The sequence below is a fragment of the Pipistrellus hanaki genome, assembly GCF_964339955.1.
Source record: "Pipistrellus hanaki genome assembly, chromosome: 7".
Classification (NCBI taxonomy): Eukaryota; Metazoa; Chordata; class Mammalia; order Chiroptera; family Vespertilionidae; genus Pipistrellus; species Pipistrellus hanaki.
In genome coordinates, this window is record NC_140509.1 from 54,882,123 (window position 1) to 54,896,201 (window position 14,079).

Here is a 14,079-nt window from a genome sequence, read left to right on the forward strand (position 1 = left end):
TAGTGGTTGTCTTTTACTTTTTATATCCTTCACAGTGTGAGAACAGTGTCAGGTACAAAGAAAGGTTTAAAATGAGTTCTTACTTTAAACAACCATACTAATTTCAACCTTAGCTGGAGGTGCTGTAGGATTCAGAAAAAAATAAAACAGTAATTCTGTTATTAAATATTTTAACAAAGGAAAAAGAACTAACCATATTTAGTTTCAGTCCAGCCAATAAAAGCATTTACTATAAATATATGTACAAACAAAATGACCGAATATTTATCTTAAGGTTTGATTCGACATTTTACTACACACCTACTTCCAAATTCAAAGAAAGAGCTATCAAAGATAAGTGTAATTTAAAATTAGACACCTCTTAGTCTCAATAATTACCACTAGGGAGACAATAAAATGCATTAAAAGGAATTTAAAAATAAAGATTAAAATATCCATTACTTAGTGAAAAAGTTAAATACAACTCTAGCTTGGGGTCAAATATTTTGTTTAGAAAATCATTTTATATATTAAACTGAAAAAAAAAAAAAAAAAAAAAAGGAAGGGCTTGCCTGACAGCCATACTTAATTACTTAGTACAGACCCAATTGTGCAAGATTTGCTTACATCAGCATCTAAAGAAAATGAGCTAAGCTTTGAATGCACCATTTAGGAAAAAAATAAATGTAATTATTTGTAGTAATTGTCACTAATGAAGCAAGTATAGAATTAAAATTTCCATCTTCTTTGACAAAGTTTGTTGTCAAAATCATTTTGTTTTATCATACTCTAGATTTTTAATATCAAAACTCTGAACAAATGGTATACAAAAGTATGCAAAATACACTTAGTATTATGAGTTAAAAATATTTTAGAGTAAAATATAGTTATAACAGGATTTACAATTAGAAAATATCAGGGAAGTACTTTAAAACACTTCAATAATTATGTTAGTTTACACAGTTCAAATTGGGTAATTTATTTAAATCATTACATAATTTAAGAAAAACCAAGATTAAAATGTGCAAATTTGATCAAATAAAAGTTGAATAATAGAAAGAATAAGAAAAAAAAGCACTTTTCTACACTGTTTAAACATAATCATTTATTGTTCTAATGTTAATTTTCCTTAATAACTGAATAAAGAATCTAAAGACTTAAAAGTATGCACAGAGACATACCAATGGAAAAATGATTTCTATATGAGCTCAATGTATGATAAAATCTGGGGTAGATTTTTAAGAAGACTACTGAGGCCCCTTTTTAGCTGTAAACAACTTACTGTAAGACATGTAATGCAATACCATATTTTGGGAAATTTCAAACATTCATAATCTACAGGAAAAATACTCAAACTCCTACACTATTTTTCTAAGCCCACAATAGTGCAGTCTTTCAGCTACAAAGCCAGAAGCCAATTATAAAGCCAGTACTTTTCCACTAGAGTTACTTGTCGGGCGGGGACGGGGATGTTCAGCTTTGCAAACGTTAGGGTCTAAAATAAGATCGTTGCAAGGAGTTACTACAACACTCACCCTGCCAGCACTGTCATGGCAACAATGAACTAGCTAGGAGAATGCTCTTTTAACATTCAAAGCTAATCTTTACTATATTACTCATGGAAATATACCAACTTTTCTTTTAGGCAGTTCACTAAAGAAATCATTTTACTTGGTAATCTCTTATGTAAAGATAAATCTTTTGTATACCATACTTTCAAGATCACAGTGCAGAGCCACCTTGCAATCAGCTGAAATTTATGACAACGTAATGAAAATTAACATGCCACTATGAAAAGTTTGAGATTTGGCAAAATTCAAATGCAATTTTAAGATGAGTGAGAGTTTAAATGAGAATTTGAGCCCTGGACTGTTTGGTTCAGTGTTTGGAGAGTTGGCCCACTGACTGAAAGGTTAAGAGTTCAATTCAGTAAAGCAACAAGCAGACTGTCAAATTACAGCGGGGAGAGAAGGGAGATCTGGGGGAGATAACAGATCAACCGAAGGACTTGTATACATGCATATAAGTACAACCAATGGACACAAAACTCTGGGGAGGGAGGGTATGTATAGGAGGGGGGACAATGGTGAGATATATACACAGATAATAATTTAATAAAAATAAAAAATAAAAAAAAGAGTTCAAGCCCATTAGCTTCCCACCCCAGTCAGGGTGTGTGCGGAAGGCAATCTCTCTGGCATCATGTTTCTGTCTCTCCCCCTCCCTTTCACTCTCTCTAAAAATGAATCGGGGGGAGGGGAGGGGGCTCCTTGGGTGAGGATTAACAAAAAAGAATTTGATGTGCAAGTGTGGTTTCCTCTAGAAACATTCAAGATTCCATTTCGTCCTCAAGCAAAAGTAATTTAGAAAAATAATATATATTTTCAGTGTTAGGAAACTTACATGAAATTTTTATTCAGATAGTGTAGTATAATGGTGAAACTATGGAATCTCACAAACTGGGTTTGAAATCTGGCTCCTCCTCTTCTTAGTAATGATAATTTGATAATTTGGGCGTTATTTAACCTCTTTTGGCCTTAATTTTTTCTGATACATAAAATGGGGATAATAATACTGTTTTACTTCTTATGGTGGTGGTGTAAAAAAAAAAAAGAAGTACTTATAAAATCCTTAATTTGATTCCTAGAAGTGCTATTTCCTTTAGAGTGCTATTCCCTAGAGCCAGGGAACTTGGAAAGTAGGTGAAAGCTTTCCCAGCTGCCCAGAGACTTAGGGAACCCTAAAAAGCATATTGTGCCATGGCACTGTGTGGGCAGAACATAAAACTAATAGTTAACGTTCACTGAGTGCTTATACAGTTCCAGTAAGGATTGCACATATGACCTCATTATCCTCACAAATTCTGTGGGGGAACTAAGACTTGTAAGAAGGTTATGTAACTTGCCCAACATCACGTAGTTTGACAGAAGAGCGTTTAAAGCCAGGTCTGACTAACTTCAAAGCCTATGGTCTTGGCCATTCATCCTCCAATGGTGTCTAGGTACTGAAGCACAGGCCTTAGTCATGGATCTCTATGTGTGCACCTGGCCACTGGACAACACATGGAGCTACCTGCTTGCAATCCCTGCCTGCTTGCAATCCCTGCCTGCTAGTGTCATGCTGACATACCAGAATGGCGTTGGACTTCAAGGAGGAGATAGATGTCATAGTAGTGCCACCACCTCTGGGGCAAAACGCTGAGCAAATGTGGGGTAGTGACTGGTTAGAAGAACCTTCATAAAGTTGGACATTTTTATTAATCAGCCAATATATAAATATTTAATGTACAAAAGGCAATTAGAAGTGTTAATACATGGCCCTAGCTGGTTTTGCTCTGTAGATAGAGCATAGACCTCGTGGACCGAAGGGTCCTGGGTTCGATTCTGGTCAGGGGCACATGTCTGGGTTGCAGGCTCAATCCCCATAGGGGGCATGCAGGAGGCAGCTGATCAATGATTCTTTCTCATCATTAATGTTTCTGACTCTCTGTTCATCTCTGAAGTCAATTTAAAAAATTTATACTAATAAAGAGCTAATACGCTAATGAGTGGGACACAGTAATAGGTAATGACAGGTCAGGTCATTAGCATATTAACTGGGGCGTTGCTCCAGAGATGGGGTGGAAGGGGGGAGGGAGGAGGCACCCTAGGGAGGCGGGACCATCCCATGCTGGGGAAGGCAGAGCTGAGAGCCCATAGCACTCCCCTCATCAGTCCTTCACCACCCACCGCTTGCACTCTGAGTATCCCAGGGCCCACCTGCCAGGGGAAGGAGCACAGCGCAGCAGGCAGGAGGCTTTCACGCTCTCCTCCATCGCCATGATGGGGAGGAGCCGCCACAGTGCTCCAGAGACTCCAGAGACAGGGCAGAAGTGGGGAGGAGCCCAGAGAAGGCGGACTAGCCTGAGGCGACTGGAGGGACTGAGGTCAGGGCTTGAAGCTGGTAGAGAAGGCCAGAGGGCTTTGGGGCTGGGCCAGGCATGCTGGAGCAGCTCTACACTGACAGATTTGGGTGTCAAGGCAGGGCTGCAGGTGGGTAGCGCTGCACTATTTTGAGTGCTGGGCTCCTAGTATATAATAATCCCATAAAAATCCTAAACTCTAATAAATATAAAAATCCAAAAAAAATGCTGGTTTGGAGTTTAATTTTTTTACCTAAATGACCTAGATCAAGTTCATCATCTTCATCTTCATCATCACCAATATTTGTTGAGTGCTTACTATGAATCAGGCCCACTTCTCAATGCTTTTCATGTTATTTAATTATCAAAACTACCCTGTAAAATTGGTATTATTATTATCCTCATTTACAAATTAGTAAAAGTTTCAAGTGTTAATTCATAATTAAATGTATACAGTGTATTGAAGCTTACAAAATGCTTTATCAATATTACCTCCTTTAGTTTTTATAATCACATCACAAAGGAGATAAAAAATAAAATACAAGCTTCTTTTTTTTTGTTTTGTTTTAAGTTTATTTGTTGATTTGAGGGGGAAAAAAAGAAACACAGAGAGAGCGAGAGAGAATTATCGATTTGTTGTTCCACTATTTATGTACTCATTGGATGATTCTTGTATGTGCCTTGATCCGGGATCGAACCTGCAACCTTGGCATATTGGGATGATACTCTAACCATCTGAGCTACCTGACCAGAATTGTTTTGTTTTTTTAAGTAGAATCATTATTAAAATTAAGTGAAACATACAGCCTTTCCTTTGACATGTCAAAAAATAGATAAGCATAGTGTTTATTAAATAGTAAGCATACAACAAACACCTAATGAAATAAATAATTCACTAGGTTCAGTGATCAAATCTATATTAGTTCAATAAAATGTCAATTATTATACAACAAAACTGAATAAGTTTAAGTTATATTTATAATTTCAGTCTGCCAAATGTATACATTACTTGTTAGTTGAGTAAGGCACATCTTAATTTGGTGAGATATAATCACTAACAATGACTTCGAAGACTTTATTTGATGAGAAAACCTGTCTCCCTGTCACTTTTTACTTTTGAAAGACTTCTGTGTCTTTCAGTTCCATTGGACATATCACCCTATCACTATTTTGCAAGGCTTGGTCTTTATCACATGATCGGAAGAATTTCTTTCTGTGTTTAGGCTATGAATAGCATTTGAAAAATCACTCAGTTGTAATTATAGACAGCTTAACACCTGCCAAGTTGCTAGAAAATGAAATCATGTAAAATTTAAAGACAAGTATGCAATGCTTGTCAAACACTTAAGTATCAAAACAGTAAATGCTCATTTTTAGTGGGTTTACTAAAGTTCTAATTAGACTTTACTGAACATTAAACACAAAATTGACAAATTATCCTAGCTATTTTTTTTAAAAGGCATATTTATAAATACATATTTATTTAGTAGCTTGTCAATTTATACAATTAAGTTAAAAGACTAAGTGAATACTATTCCTTTAATGAATATTTATATATTAAGTTGATTTGGGTAATATAACTCACAAAACTCATATCGCAAATTTTATTTCCCTTTAATTTAAAAGCTTAGGAAGTTGTTTCAAGATATATTATGAGTACTACTTTATAAACCTATGAAGAACTTTCCCTTTTTAAGTTAAAAAACTGGGTAAGATTTAAATAAAATATAAAACTTAAAGTATCTCGTTTTTCTAAGGTAATTCCAAATCTCATTGCAAACTAATCGTCTTTTTTTTTTTTTTTTTTTAAATATATTTTATTGATTTTGTACAGAGAGGAAGGGAGATAGTTAGAAACATCGATGAGTGAGAGTCATCGATCAGCTGCCTCTTGCACACCCCCCACTGGGGATATGCCTGCAACCAAGGTACATGCTCTTGACTGGAATCGAACCTGGGACCTTTCAGTCCCCAAGCCGACGCTCCATCTATTGAGCCAAACCAGTTTCGGCTCAACTATCGTCTTTTTCACTTAATGTAATAAATGATCTAGAAAAGCTGGATCAAAGTAAATCCCCTTTTCCATTGACTTCCATTTAAAAAAGCAAGTATTTTACCATAGTGTGGGGGGAAAAAATGACTGAGAAATTGTAATAAAGAAGATTAAAATTAGTGGCAAGGCTTGCTGGGTGCTGTTGAACTCCAGCAGTACTTTTATCCTCCTATGTATTTTAAGCATTTCCTTCCCTTTCCCCAGCATCTCCCCTTGTCTTTCCACAAATTCTAAGTTTTCCCATGTCTACAGTTCCTCCAGTCCACACTAATTGGCTGCCACATAAATATTTTCTATTTTTAAATATGAAAGTTCTTTATGATTAAGACATAACACCATTCAGGGCCCCATTATGACTAAGTTTTAAGTGATTACTAATCCTTTATTACACCCAAGATCCCACAATTACCTTCTGTTGGGTCAAAGTTTCGACAAATCCTTAAATTAGCTATTTGAGTTATTAATTTACTAGAGGCCTGGTGCATGAAATTCATGCACATGGGGCAGGGGTGTCCCTCAGCCCAGCCTGCACCCTCTCCAATCTGGGATCCCCTCGAGGGATGTCCGACTCACAATCCAAGACTGCTGATTCCCAACCACTGGCCTGCTTACCTGCCTGATTGCCCCTAACCGCTTCTGCCTGCCAGCCTGATCACCCTCTAACCACTACCCTGCCAGCCCCATTGCCCCTAACTGCCCTCCCCTGCAGGCCTGGCCCCCCAACCCCAGTTGCCCTTCCTTCAAGCCTGGGTCCCCCCCAACTGTCCTCCCCTGCAGACCTGGTTGCCCATAACTGCTCTCCCCTGCCAGCCATCTTGTGGCAGCCATCTTGTATTCACATGGGGCAGCCATCTTGTGTGTTGGTCAATTTGCACATTACTCTTTTATTAGATGGGACTATCTATACAAATGTTTTAAAAGATATTTGGCAAATTTCTAATGGCTTACCAAAAGGAAAATGTAACTCTGAAACAGAGAACAAACCTATTTTCTAATTCTTTTATTCCATGAATGATTTGTACATCACCTTAAGAGCACATGTGTTAAAGATGAGACAATTCTAATTAAACTGTTCACAGAGTCCTCTGTGATATCATGGACAACCTATGACCTCAAATCAAAATCTAGTAAGTGTTCAATATCCCATTTTCCTGCAAAACACTACTTCCCATTTATGAACAAAACAATAAGTATGTTAGAAAAATATTTTTTAAATTAATGATTCTGGTCCAGTTCATTTGTTGTCAACCTATCAACCATGCATGCCCAATCCCCAGCTGGGGCCTTACAGAAGGGTTGCAGGCTCATCCCCAGGAGGGGAGCATGTGGGAGGGGGTGTCAATAAATGTTTTTCTCTCATTAATCTCTGTCTCCCTCTCTCTATCTATCTATCTATCTGCCTTCCTCTCTGAAATAAGTTAAAAATATGTTTTTAAAAATTAATCAGCTCCTGGCTGGTTTGGCTCAGTGGATAAAGTTTTGGCTTGAGGACTGAAATGTCTCAGGTTCAATTCCAGTCAAGGTCACATGCCTGGGTTGTAGGCTCGATCTATAGTGGGGAGCATGCAGGAGACAGCTGACAAATGATTCTTTCCCATCATTGATGTTTCTATCTCTCTCTATCCTCTCCCTTCCTCTCCAAAATCAATAAAAAAATATATTTTAAAAAGTAAAATAAAAAATTAATCATTCTGGGTTTTTTTTTCCTTATACTTCAGACCATTTGGGACACTGTAAAAGGAATAAAATATTTTAAAAGCTGAAAACTTAAAAAAAAAAAAAAAAAAAAGGCCAAAACTGGTTTGGCTCAGTGGATAGAGCGTCAATCCAGGTTCGATTCCAGTCAAGGGCATGCACTTGGTTGTGGGGCACATGCCCAGTAGGGGGCGTGCAGGAGGCAGCTGATCAATGTTTCTCTCTCATCGATGTTCTAACTCTATTTCTCTCTTCCTCTCTGTAAAAAAATCAATAAAATATATATTTTTTAAAAAGGAGTATTCTTGCCAAAACCGGTTTGGCTCAGTGGCAGAGCGTCAGTCTGCGGACTGAAGGTCCCAGGTTCAATTCCGGTCAGGGGCATGTACGTTGGTTGCGGGCACATCCCCGGTAGGGGGCATGTAAGAGGCAGCTGGTCGATGTTCCTCTCTCATCGACGTTTCTAGCTCTCTATCTCTCTCCCTTCCTCTCTGTAAAAAATCAATAAAATATTTTTTTAAAGGAGTATTCTTGTTAGTTTCAATCTTTCTGAAAAGTCAGAACAAAGGAAGAGGACAGGATGTATTAGTGTGTTATAAGAAGACACTGAGGATAGATAGTGCTATATGAATCATCCTGTAAGCCAGGGGTGGATAGGAACACTCCAATTGGAACTCTAACAACTGTAAATGTGCACCATACCCAACAGCTTAAGTTTCATTTCTCACTGGGGTGTAACAATCACTTAATGCCTCCTCCATCCCACTTAAAGATAAATACCTTGTTACTTGGTCTAAATCTTCTATCATAAGTCAAATTACTTTCAGACATTTTCAGAAGAAAATGAAAATAATCAAATGACCATTCTTGAAAATGTACCTGGCTCTTTTGACTACTCATTATCTTTGGATGTATGTGTATACATTCACATTTACCCCCTAATTACAGCACCCCCTACAGTTTACCAGTGGACTCTATTAGTATATTGAGCCAGTTACTTCTGTTCCTTTCTTTAGGGAAATCAAACATATCAAAAAGTATTATGGGGTTAAATTTTTAAAATATGAGAATAGATGACCTTCCTCAAAAGTGGAGAACAAATCTTACTGACCTCCCCAGTCCTGCATCAGAGCTTGGCACAGAATAGTGCTCAAAAAATGTGCTAAATAAATTTAAGTATGTTGACGTGAAATCAATAAATTACAACAGGAACACAGAGATGCCCTACCATCTCTCCCTTCCTAATTATAGTATTCTGAGCTGACCTGCAGGAATTGCAAATATAGTTCAACTTCTGCTGCTTTGTTACTAATGAATAACAAAGAGCATTCTGGAGTTATTTGATTTCCCTGTGAGGCTGATGTTAGGGTCTGAATACTGAGGCTGGGGGTGCTGGGCAGTGAGCTGGGGTGTTAAGTGGAGATCAGATGACGCTGAATTCTTACGAAGTTTAGAGTCTGTCCTATTTTAAAGTATTTTAGGCAGGAGAGTAACATGCTCAGATTTTCTTTTTAGATAAATGGCTCTGCAGGTGGATATAAAGGTGGAGGAGGGCTAAGTCTGGAGAAGTGAGAGATAATGGGGGAAGAGGAACAGTAGTATAGTAGGGGCAAACATCCTCTTGTGAGCTTTTTCTATTATAATAGGATGCAACATAGGCAATGTAATCTCAACATGTCTAAATCAAAACTCTTCATTCCCCCTAAACTGACCCACTCTCTGTTTCTGGAAATTATAGAACTACTCAGCAAGTAGTTAAAGCCAGAAACTTTCAAGCCATCCTTATGTCTGTTATTTTCCTCACCTCCTATATCCAACTATGTCTAGCTATCTCCAAAACCCATTCATTTTTTCCACTATATCCTACTCCATCATCATTTTTGCTTTGGGCTAGTGGACAAACTCCTAACAGATGTTGCATGTCAACTTTGACCCCTGAAATCCATTCTCCTCATTGCTTTCAAAGCAATCCTTCTAACACACAAAGGAACAAGTCACCATCTTGCTCAAAACCCCCCAGGGGCTTCTTCCTGTTCCTAGGGTAAAGTCCACAGATCTTAACAAGGCTTATAAGATCCTATTATCTGGCTGCCTAAAGCAATAAGAATTCCTAACATTACTGAGCATTTCTTAAATGTAGGCACTTTGCTATGCTTTGCGAGCATTATTTCATTTTATTCTCATTGTGAAGCAGAATTATTAGCATTATTCTCATTTTGCAAATAAAAAAACTGAGTCAAGGAGAGTTTACATATGTAAGTTTGTGCTCAAGTTTTCACACTTCCAACAAACTGTATGCCCCTACTACAATGCATTACTTTTGATTCCTAGAACTTATCTGCTCTTTCTTGCCATGAGTCACAGACACGTATTGATCCCTATGGCCCCCTCAAAAATCTCATTTTTTGCCAGGATAATTTTTATTCATTCATCAAATCTCTGCTTATATGTCATCTCTTCAGGTAAGTCTTCCCTTCCTATCTAAAATTGCATTAATTGTTTACTTCTTTATGGTCTGTCTCCCTTCAGTAGAATGTCAAAACTGTTGATCACTAGTTCTCAGTTCTTAGAATGGCATTCACCTGGGGTTCCATAACCACTGGTTGAATGAAGGCATGATTGAATGATGTGGGGTGGGAAACTCCATACGGCGGTAACTTCATCTATTCAAACTAATAAGAAACAAAAGAAGTCAAATATAAATTTGTTCATCTACTAGATATTTATTTAGTAGCTTCCAGGTCCCAGCCAATACTCTTAAAAAGTTACAGCCCTCCTGAGAGAGGCAGACACATAAACATGATTATAACACAATATATGCGCCTGTTAAAATTGTGGCAGGAATTGCCGGGACTGGTTTGGCTCAGTGGTAGAGCGTCAGTCTGTGGACTGAAAGGTCCCGGGTTCGATTCCGGTCAAGGGCATGTACCTTGGTCGCGGGCACATCCCCAGTGGGGGGTGTGCAAGAGGCAGCTGGTTGATGTTTCTCTCTCATCGACGTTTCTAACTCTCTGTCCCTCTCAATTCCTCTCTGTGTAAAATCAATAAAATATATTTTTAAAAATAAATAAATAAATAAATAAATAAAATTGTGGCAGGAATAAAGTGCAATAGATGCAGAGATGAAAAAAGAATCTAAATCTATGGGAAACCTTTACAGTTAAAGAGAGCCTTGAATCATTTTGCAGGATGAATGAGTCTTGAAATATACTATATCATATACTCTATGTATTTCACTTATGAAAGGGGGAAAATCAACCACAATGACATCACATTTAATTCTCACAATAGCTCTATTTTATTATTCCCACTTTACAGGTGTGGAAATCCAAGCTAAAACAAGTCCAGTGACTTATTTGTACAAAATTATGTAGTACATTAATAAAAGAGATAATAATTCGCCCCAGCTTGTTTGGCTTAGTCATGCATTGGCCTGAGTACTGCATATGCCCAGGTTGCAGGTAGGGGGGGAGGGAGGGTGCAGGAGGCAGCCAATCAATGATTCTCATCATTGATATTTCTCTCTCCCTTTCCCTTCCTCTCTGAAATCAACAAAAATATATTTTAACAATAAACAAACAAGTAAAAGAGATAATTTGAGCCTACTCTGTCATCTGACTCCAGTACCCATTTACTTACTATATTATAGTGCTTTGACCCTGTATTCCCGAGGCCAATTACTTATTTTCACTATATCTCTATTTTCTTTCTTAAATTTTTTATTGATTATATTTTCACTCTAACTCTTAACCAAATTGATTATCTGGTTTACCATTTTAACATAAAATAAGCAGCAAAATGAAAGATTAAAGAAGAAACCAAATGAAGTATACCTACAATAAACAACGGAACTGAACACAAAAATTCAAAAACAATGAATCATATAGTCTTCTACAAGCCATCTTTAGCTATGCAACAGTAACTGATGTGCACAATGATAACCCCATTACAAAAAAAAGAAAAAAGAAAAAAAAAAGAAAAAGAAAAAGCAGTCTAAGGTAGAAATATAACTTTTGATGCTTAAAAGGGTAAATAGAAAATTCCTCTCTGGTAACTCTGGATAAAGGAGTTATAATGATTATTTTCAAAGTAATTTTAAAAAGAAATATCCTAAGATTGTGAAGTCTTCATTTTTCTATTGCTTTTAAACTAAATTCAAGACAGAACAGAAAAACTGTTTATCTTAATTTCCATGCATACACAAGTTAATTATAAATTTTAAAAACTTCTCACACTATGACTTTTAACAACACATACTTTGAACAAGTATAGAGGGCTACTGAGCATTCTTTATATTTAAAAACAACCTCTCTTAAAAAAAGAACCCTTTCAATAAATCTTCAATAAAATGGGATAAATTGATTATGTACAAAACAGGAGGAAAACTATAATATGTTTAACCTGTTGCACTCACAATTTAAATGAGTGCACGTGTGAAAATGAAAAGAAAGAAAACAACTCAAGCAAACACAGAGAAAGCTGGTTGAGTAATTTACCATAAAAGTGTTTCTGCCATACATTCCACCTGGGCCCAAATTTTAAATCTGAAGATGTCAGCTTTTATAACAACATAAGCTTTTATTTTATGTAATTCTTAAAAGATTGCATTTAGAGAACAGACCCTGGATTTTTTGTTTTGTTTTATAAGAACAAAAGAAAGTTGTTTCACTAATTATCTTGAACAAGCTGACAAAGAAACATTGAATGTTCTTTATATTTTAGAGAGTGTTAAATGTGAAACTTTCCACACAGAACAGTTTGCAACAATGTGAAAAGCATACTGGCTACATTTCCCAACAACATGTAAAAGTAAATAAAAGGAAGGGTCTTAACTTGCAAATAACTGTAATTTTTCATAGGAGGAATGGAGCTTCTGCTGAAACATTCCAGAAAGACAATACTTGTTAACCCATATTTGAAAATTGCTTTTCTCTTAGTTCATCTTGTTCAATTTTGGCCCCCAATTCAATGTTTTATAGAACATTCTAATTTTAAGATGTAGCGTGAACTCATAATGAGTTCATACAACAACCTATTAGAAGTAAACACAAAGCGAACTTAAGTGCAAGTAAAATGTCACTCTATAGACCGTTGTAATTACAATGCTCTTCCTTACCTGGACGCTCTTCAAAATAAACTCGCTTTTCTCTCTCACATCTTTGAAGGGACACCTCTTGGAAAGCATAAGCAGATGAGCAAGCAGCTTATTCAACCCATCCAAAGAGCCAGCGTCTGAAAGCCCGTCCGATGGGCGATAAGGTGTCTCTTTCACCGAACGGAGATACTCAGTTTTTCTCAAAACGATCTGCCTGATGTTCTCCAGCGCCGTCTCTCTCGTAGTTGAATCTCGACTGCACAGCCCATCCCACCTCACTTCATTCTCTCCTTCAGCCATGACAATGGGAGATGTTTCTCTTTGCAGCCTTCAGTTACCGCTCAGCATGTCCCCAAAAGCACTTTGTAGTTTTTTAAACGAGAAATGTTAAGAACAGTGTCAGAGAAATCGAATCTTCATGAGAACATGCGTCCGGGGGACATGTGGAACCAGAGTGTCTCTTCTAGGTGGATGGCTTTCCAGCGAACTGCAAGGCAGAGGAGCTCACGCTCTCTCCCCTCCTACACGAAGGGGCGGCAGTCTTTTCGGATCAGCCTCAAAAACCCAAGTTGGAAAGTGCAAACCTCGCAGCGCTGGCTTTGCTGGACTCGGGGAAGCGGGTATTCTTGCGGGGTCAGCGGACCTTCTCACGCGGCGGAGCTGTCAAATCCGTGCTCTGCCCAAAAAGGCTGGTCCCAGCGGAGCGCCCTCCAGCCAGCCATTCGGGGTTTGGTCTCAGCAGCCACCCGGCTCCCGGGAGCGCCCGCGCCCCGCCCTCCTCCGCGCAGGCCCCGCCCTCCCCGCGCCTCGGCAGCCGCCCGGCGCTGGCTGCACGCCGGCGGGCAAGGCTGGCCGACGCCTGGTTCGCTCGCTGCTGCTGCGGCCGAAAGATCCAGGCGCTCCCGGGGGGCGGCGGGCGGCTGCAGCCTCCAGCTGAGTCGCGATCTCGGCAGCGACGTCGAAGGAAAGCGTCTCCCGCCCCGTCGCGGCCCGGCCCTTGGCCTCGGGCAGATGCCGTTGGTTTCCCCGACGTCCGCCTCCTCGCCCACCGCCCGCTACTCCTGACGGGCGCCCGGCTGCCCTGCAATCCCCGAGCGCGGGGCTGCGCCGCGGAGCTGGCGGAGGCGCTGGGCCCGAGGCGCAGAGCCCGCCCCTTCGCCCAGCCCCATCGGTGGGGCTCGCCCCAGAGGGCGGGCGCGGGGAGGGGAGATGGGGTCCTCACCCCCAGTCCCTCCCCTTTCTCCGCCCGGCACAAACCAGGAGCCGGGGAGCCGTCCCTGCCCTAGCGCCCTCTTCCCCGCCCAGGCAGACGCGACCCGCGGAGGCAAAGCCATTGGGAAAAAAAGCCCCGCCCTC

General features: G+C 39.2%; 1 protein-coding gene across 1 annotated transcript in view; it reads right to left on the reverse strand.

The window, feature by feature from the left end:
- Positions 1–14,047, reverse strand: part of SESN1 (sestrin 1) — an 82,045-nt gene extending 67,998 nt beyond the window's left edge. Inside the window, exon 1 of the mRNA XM_084890541.1 lies at positions 12,745–14,047. Coding sequence (XP_084746667.1) covers positions 12,745–13,023 — 279 coding nt within the window. The 5' untranslated portion in view covers positions 13,024–14,047. The remainder of the gene's footprint in view (positions 1–12,744) is intronic.
- Positions 14,048–14,079: the final 32 nt, after the last annotated feature.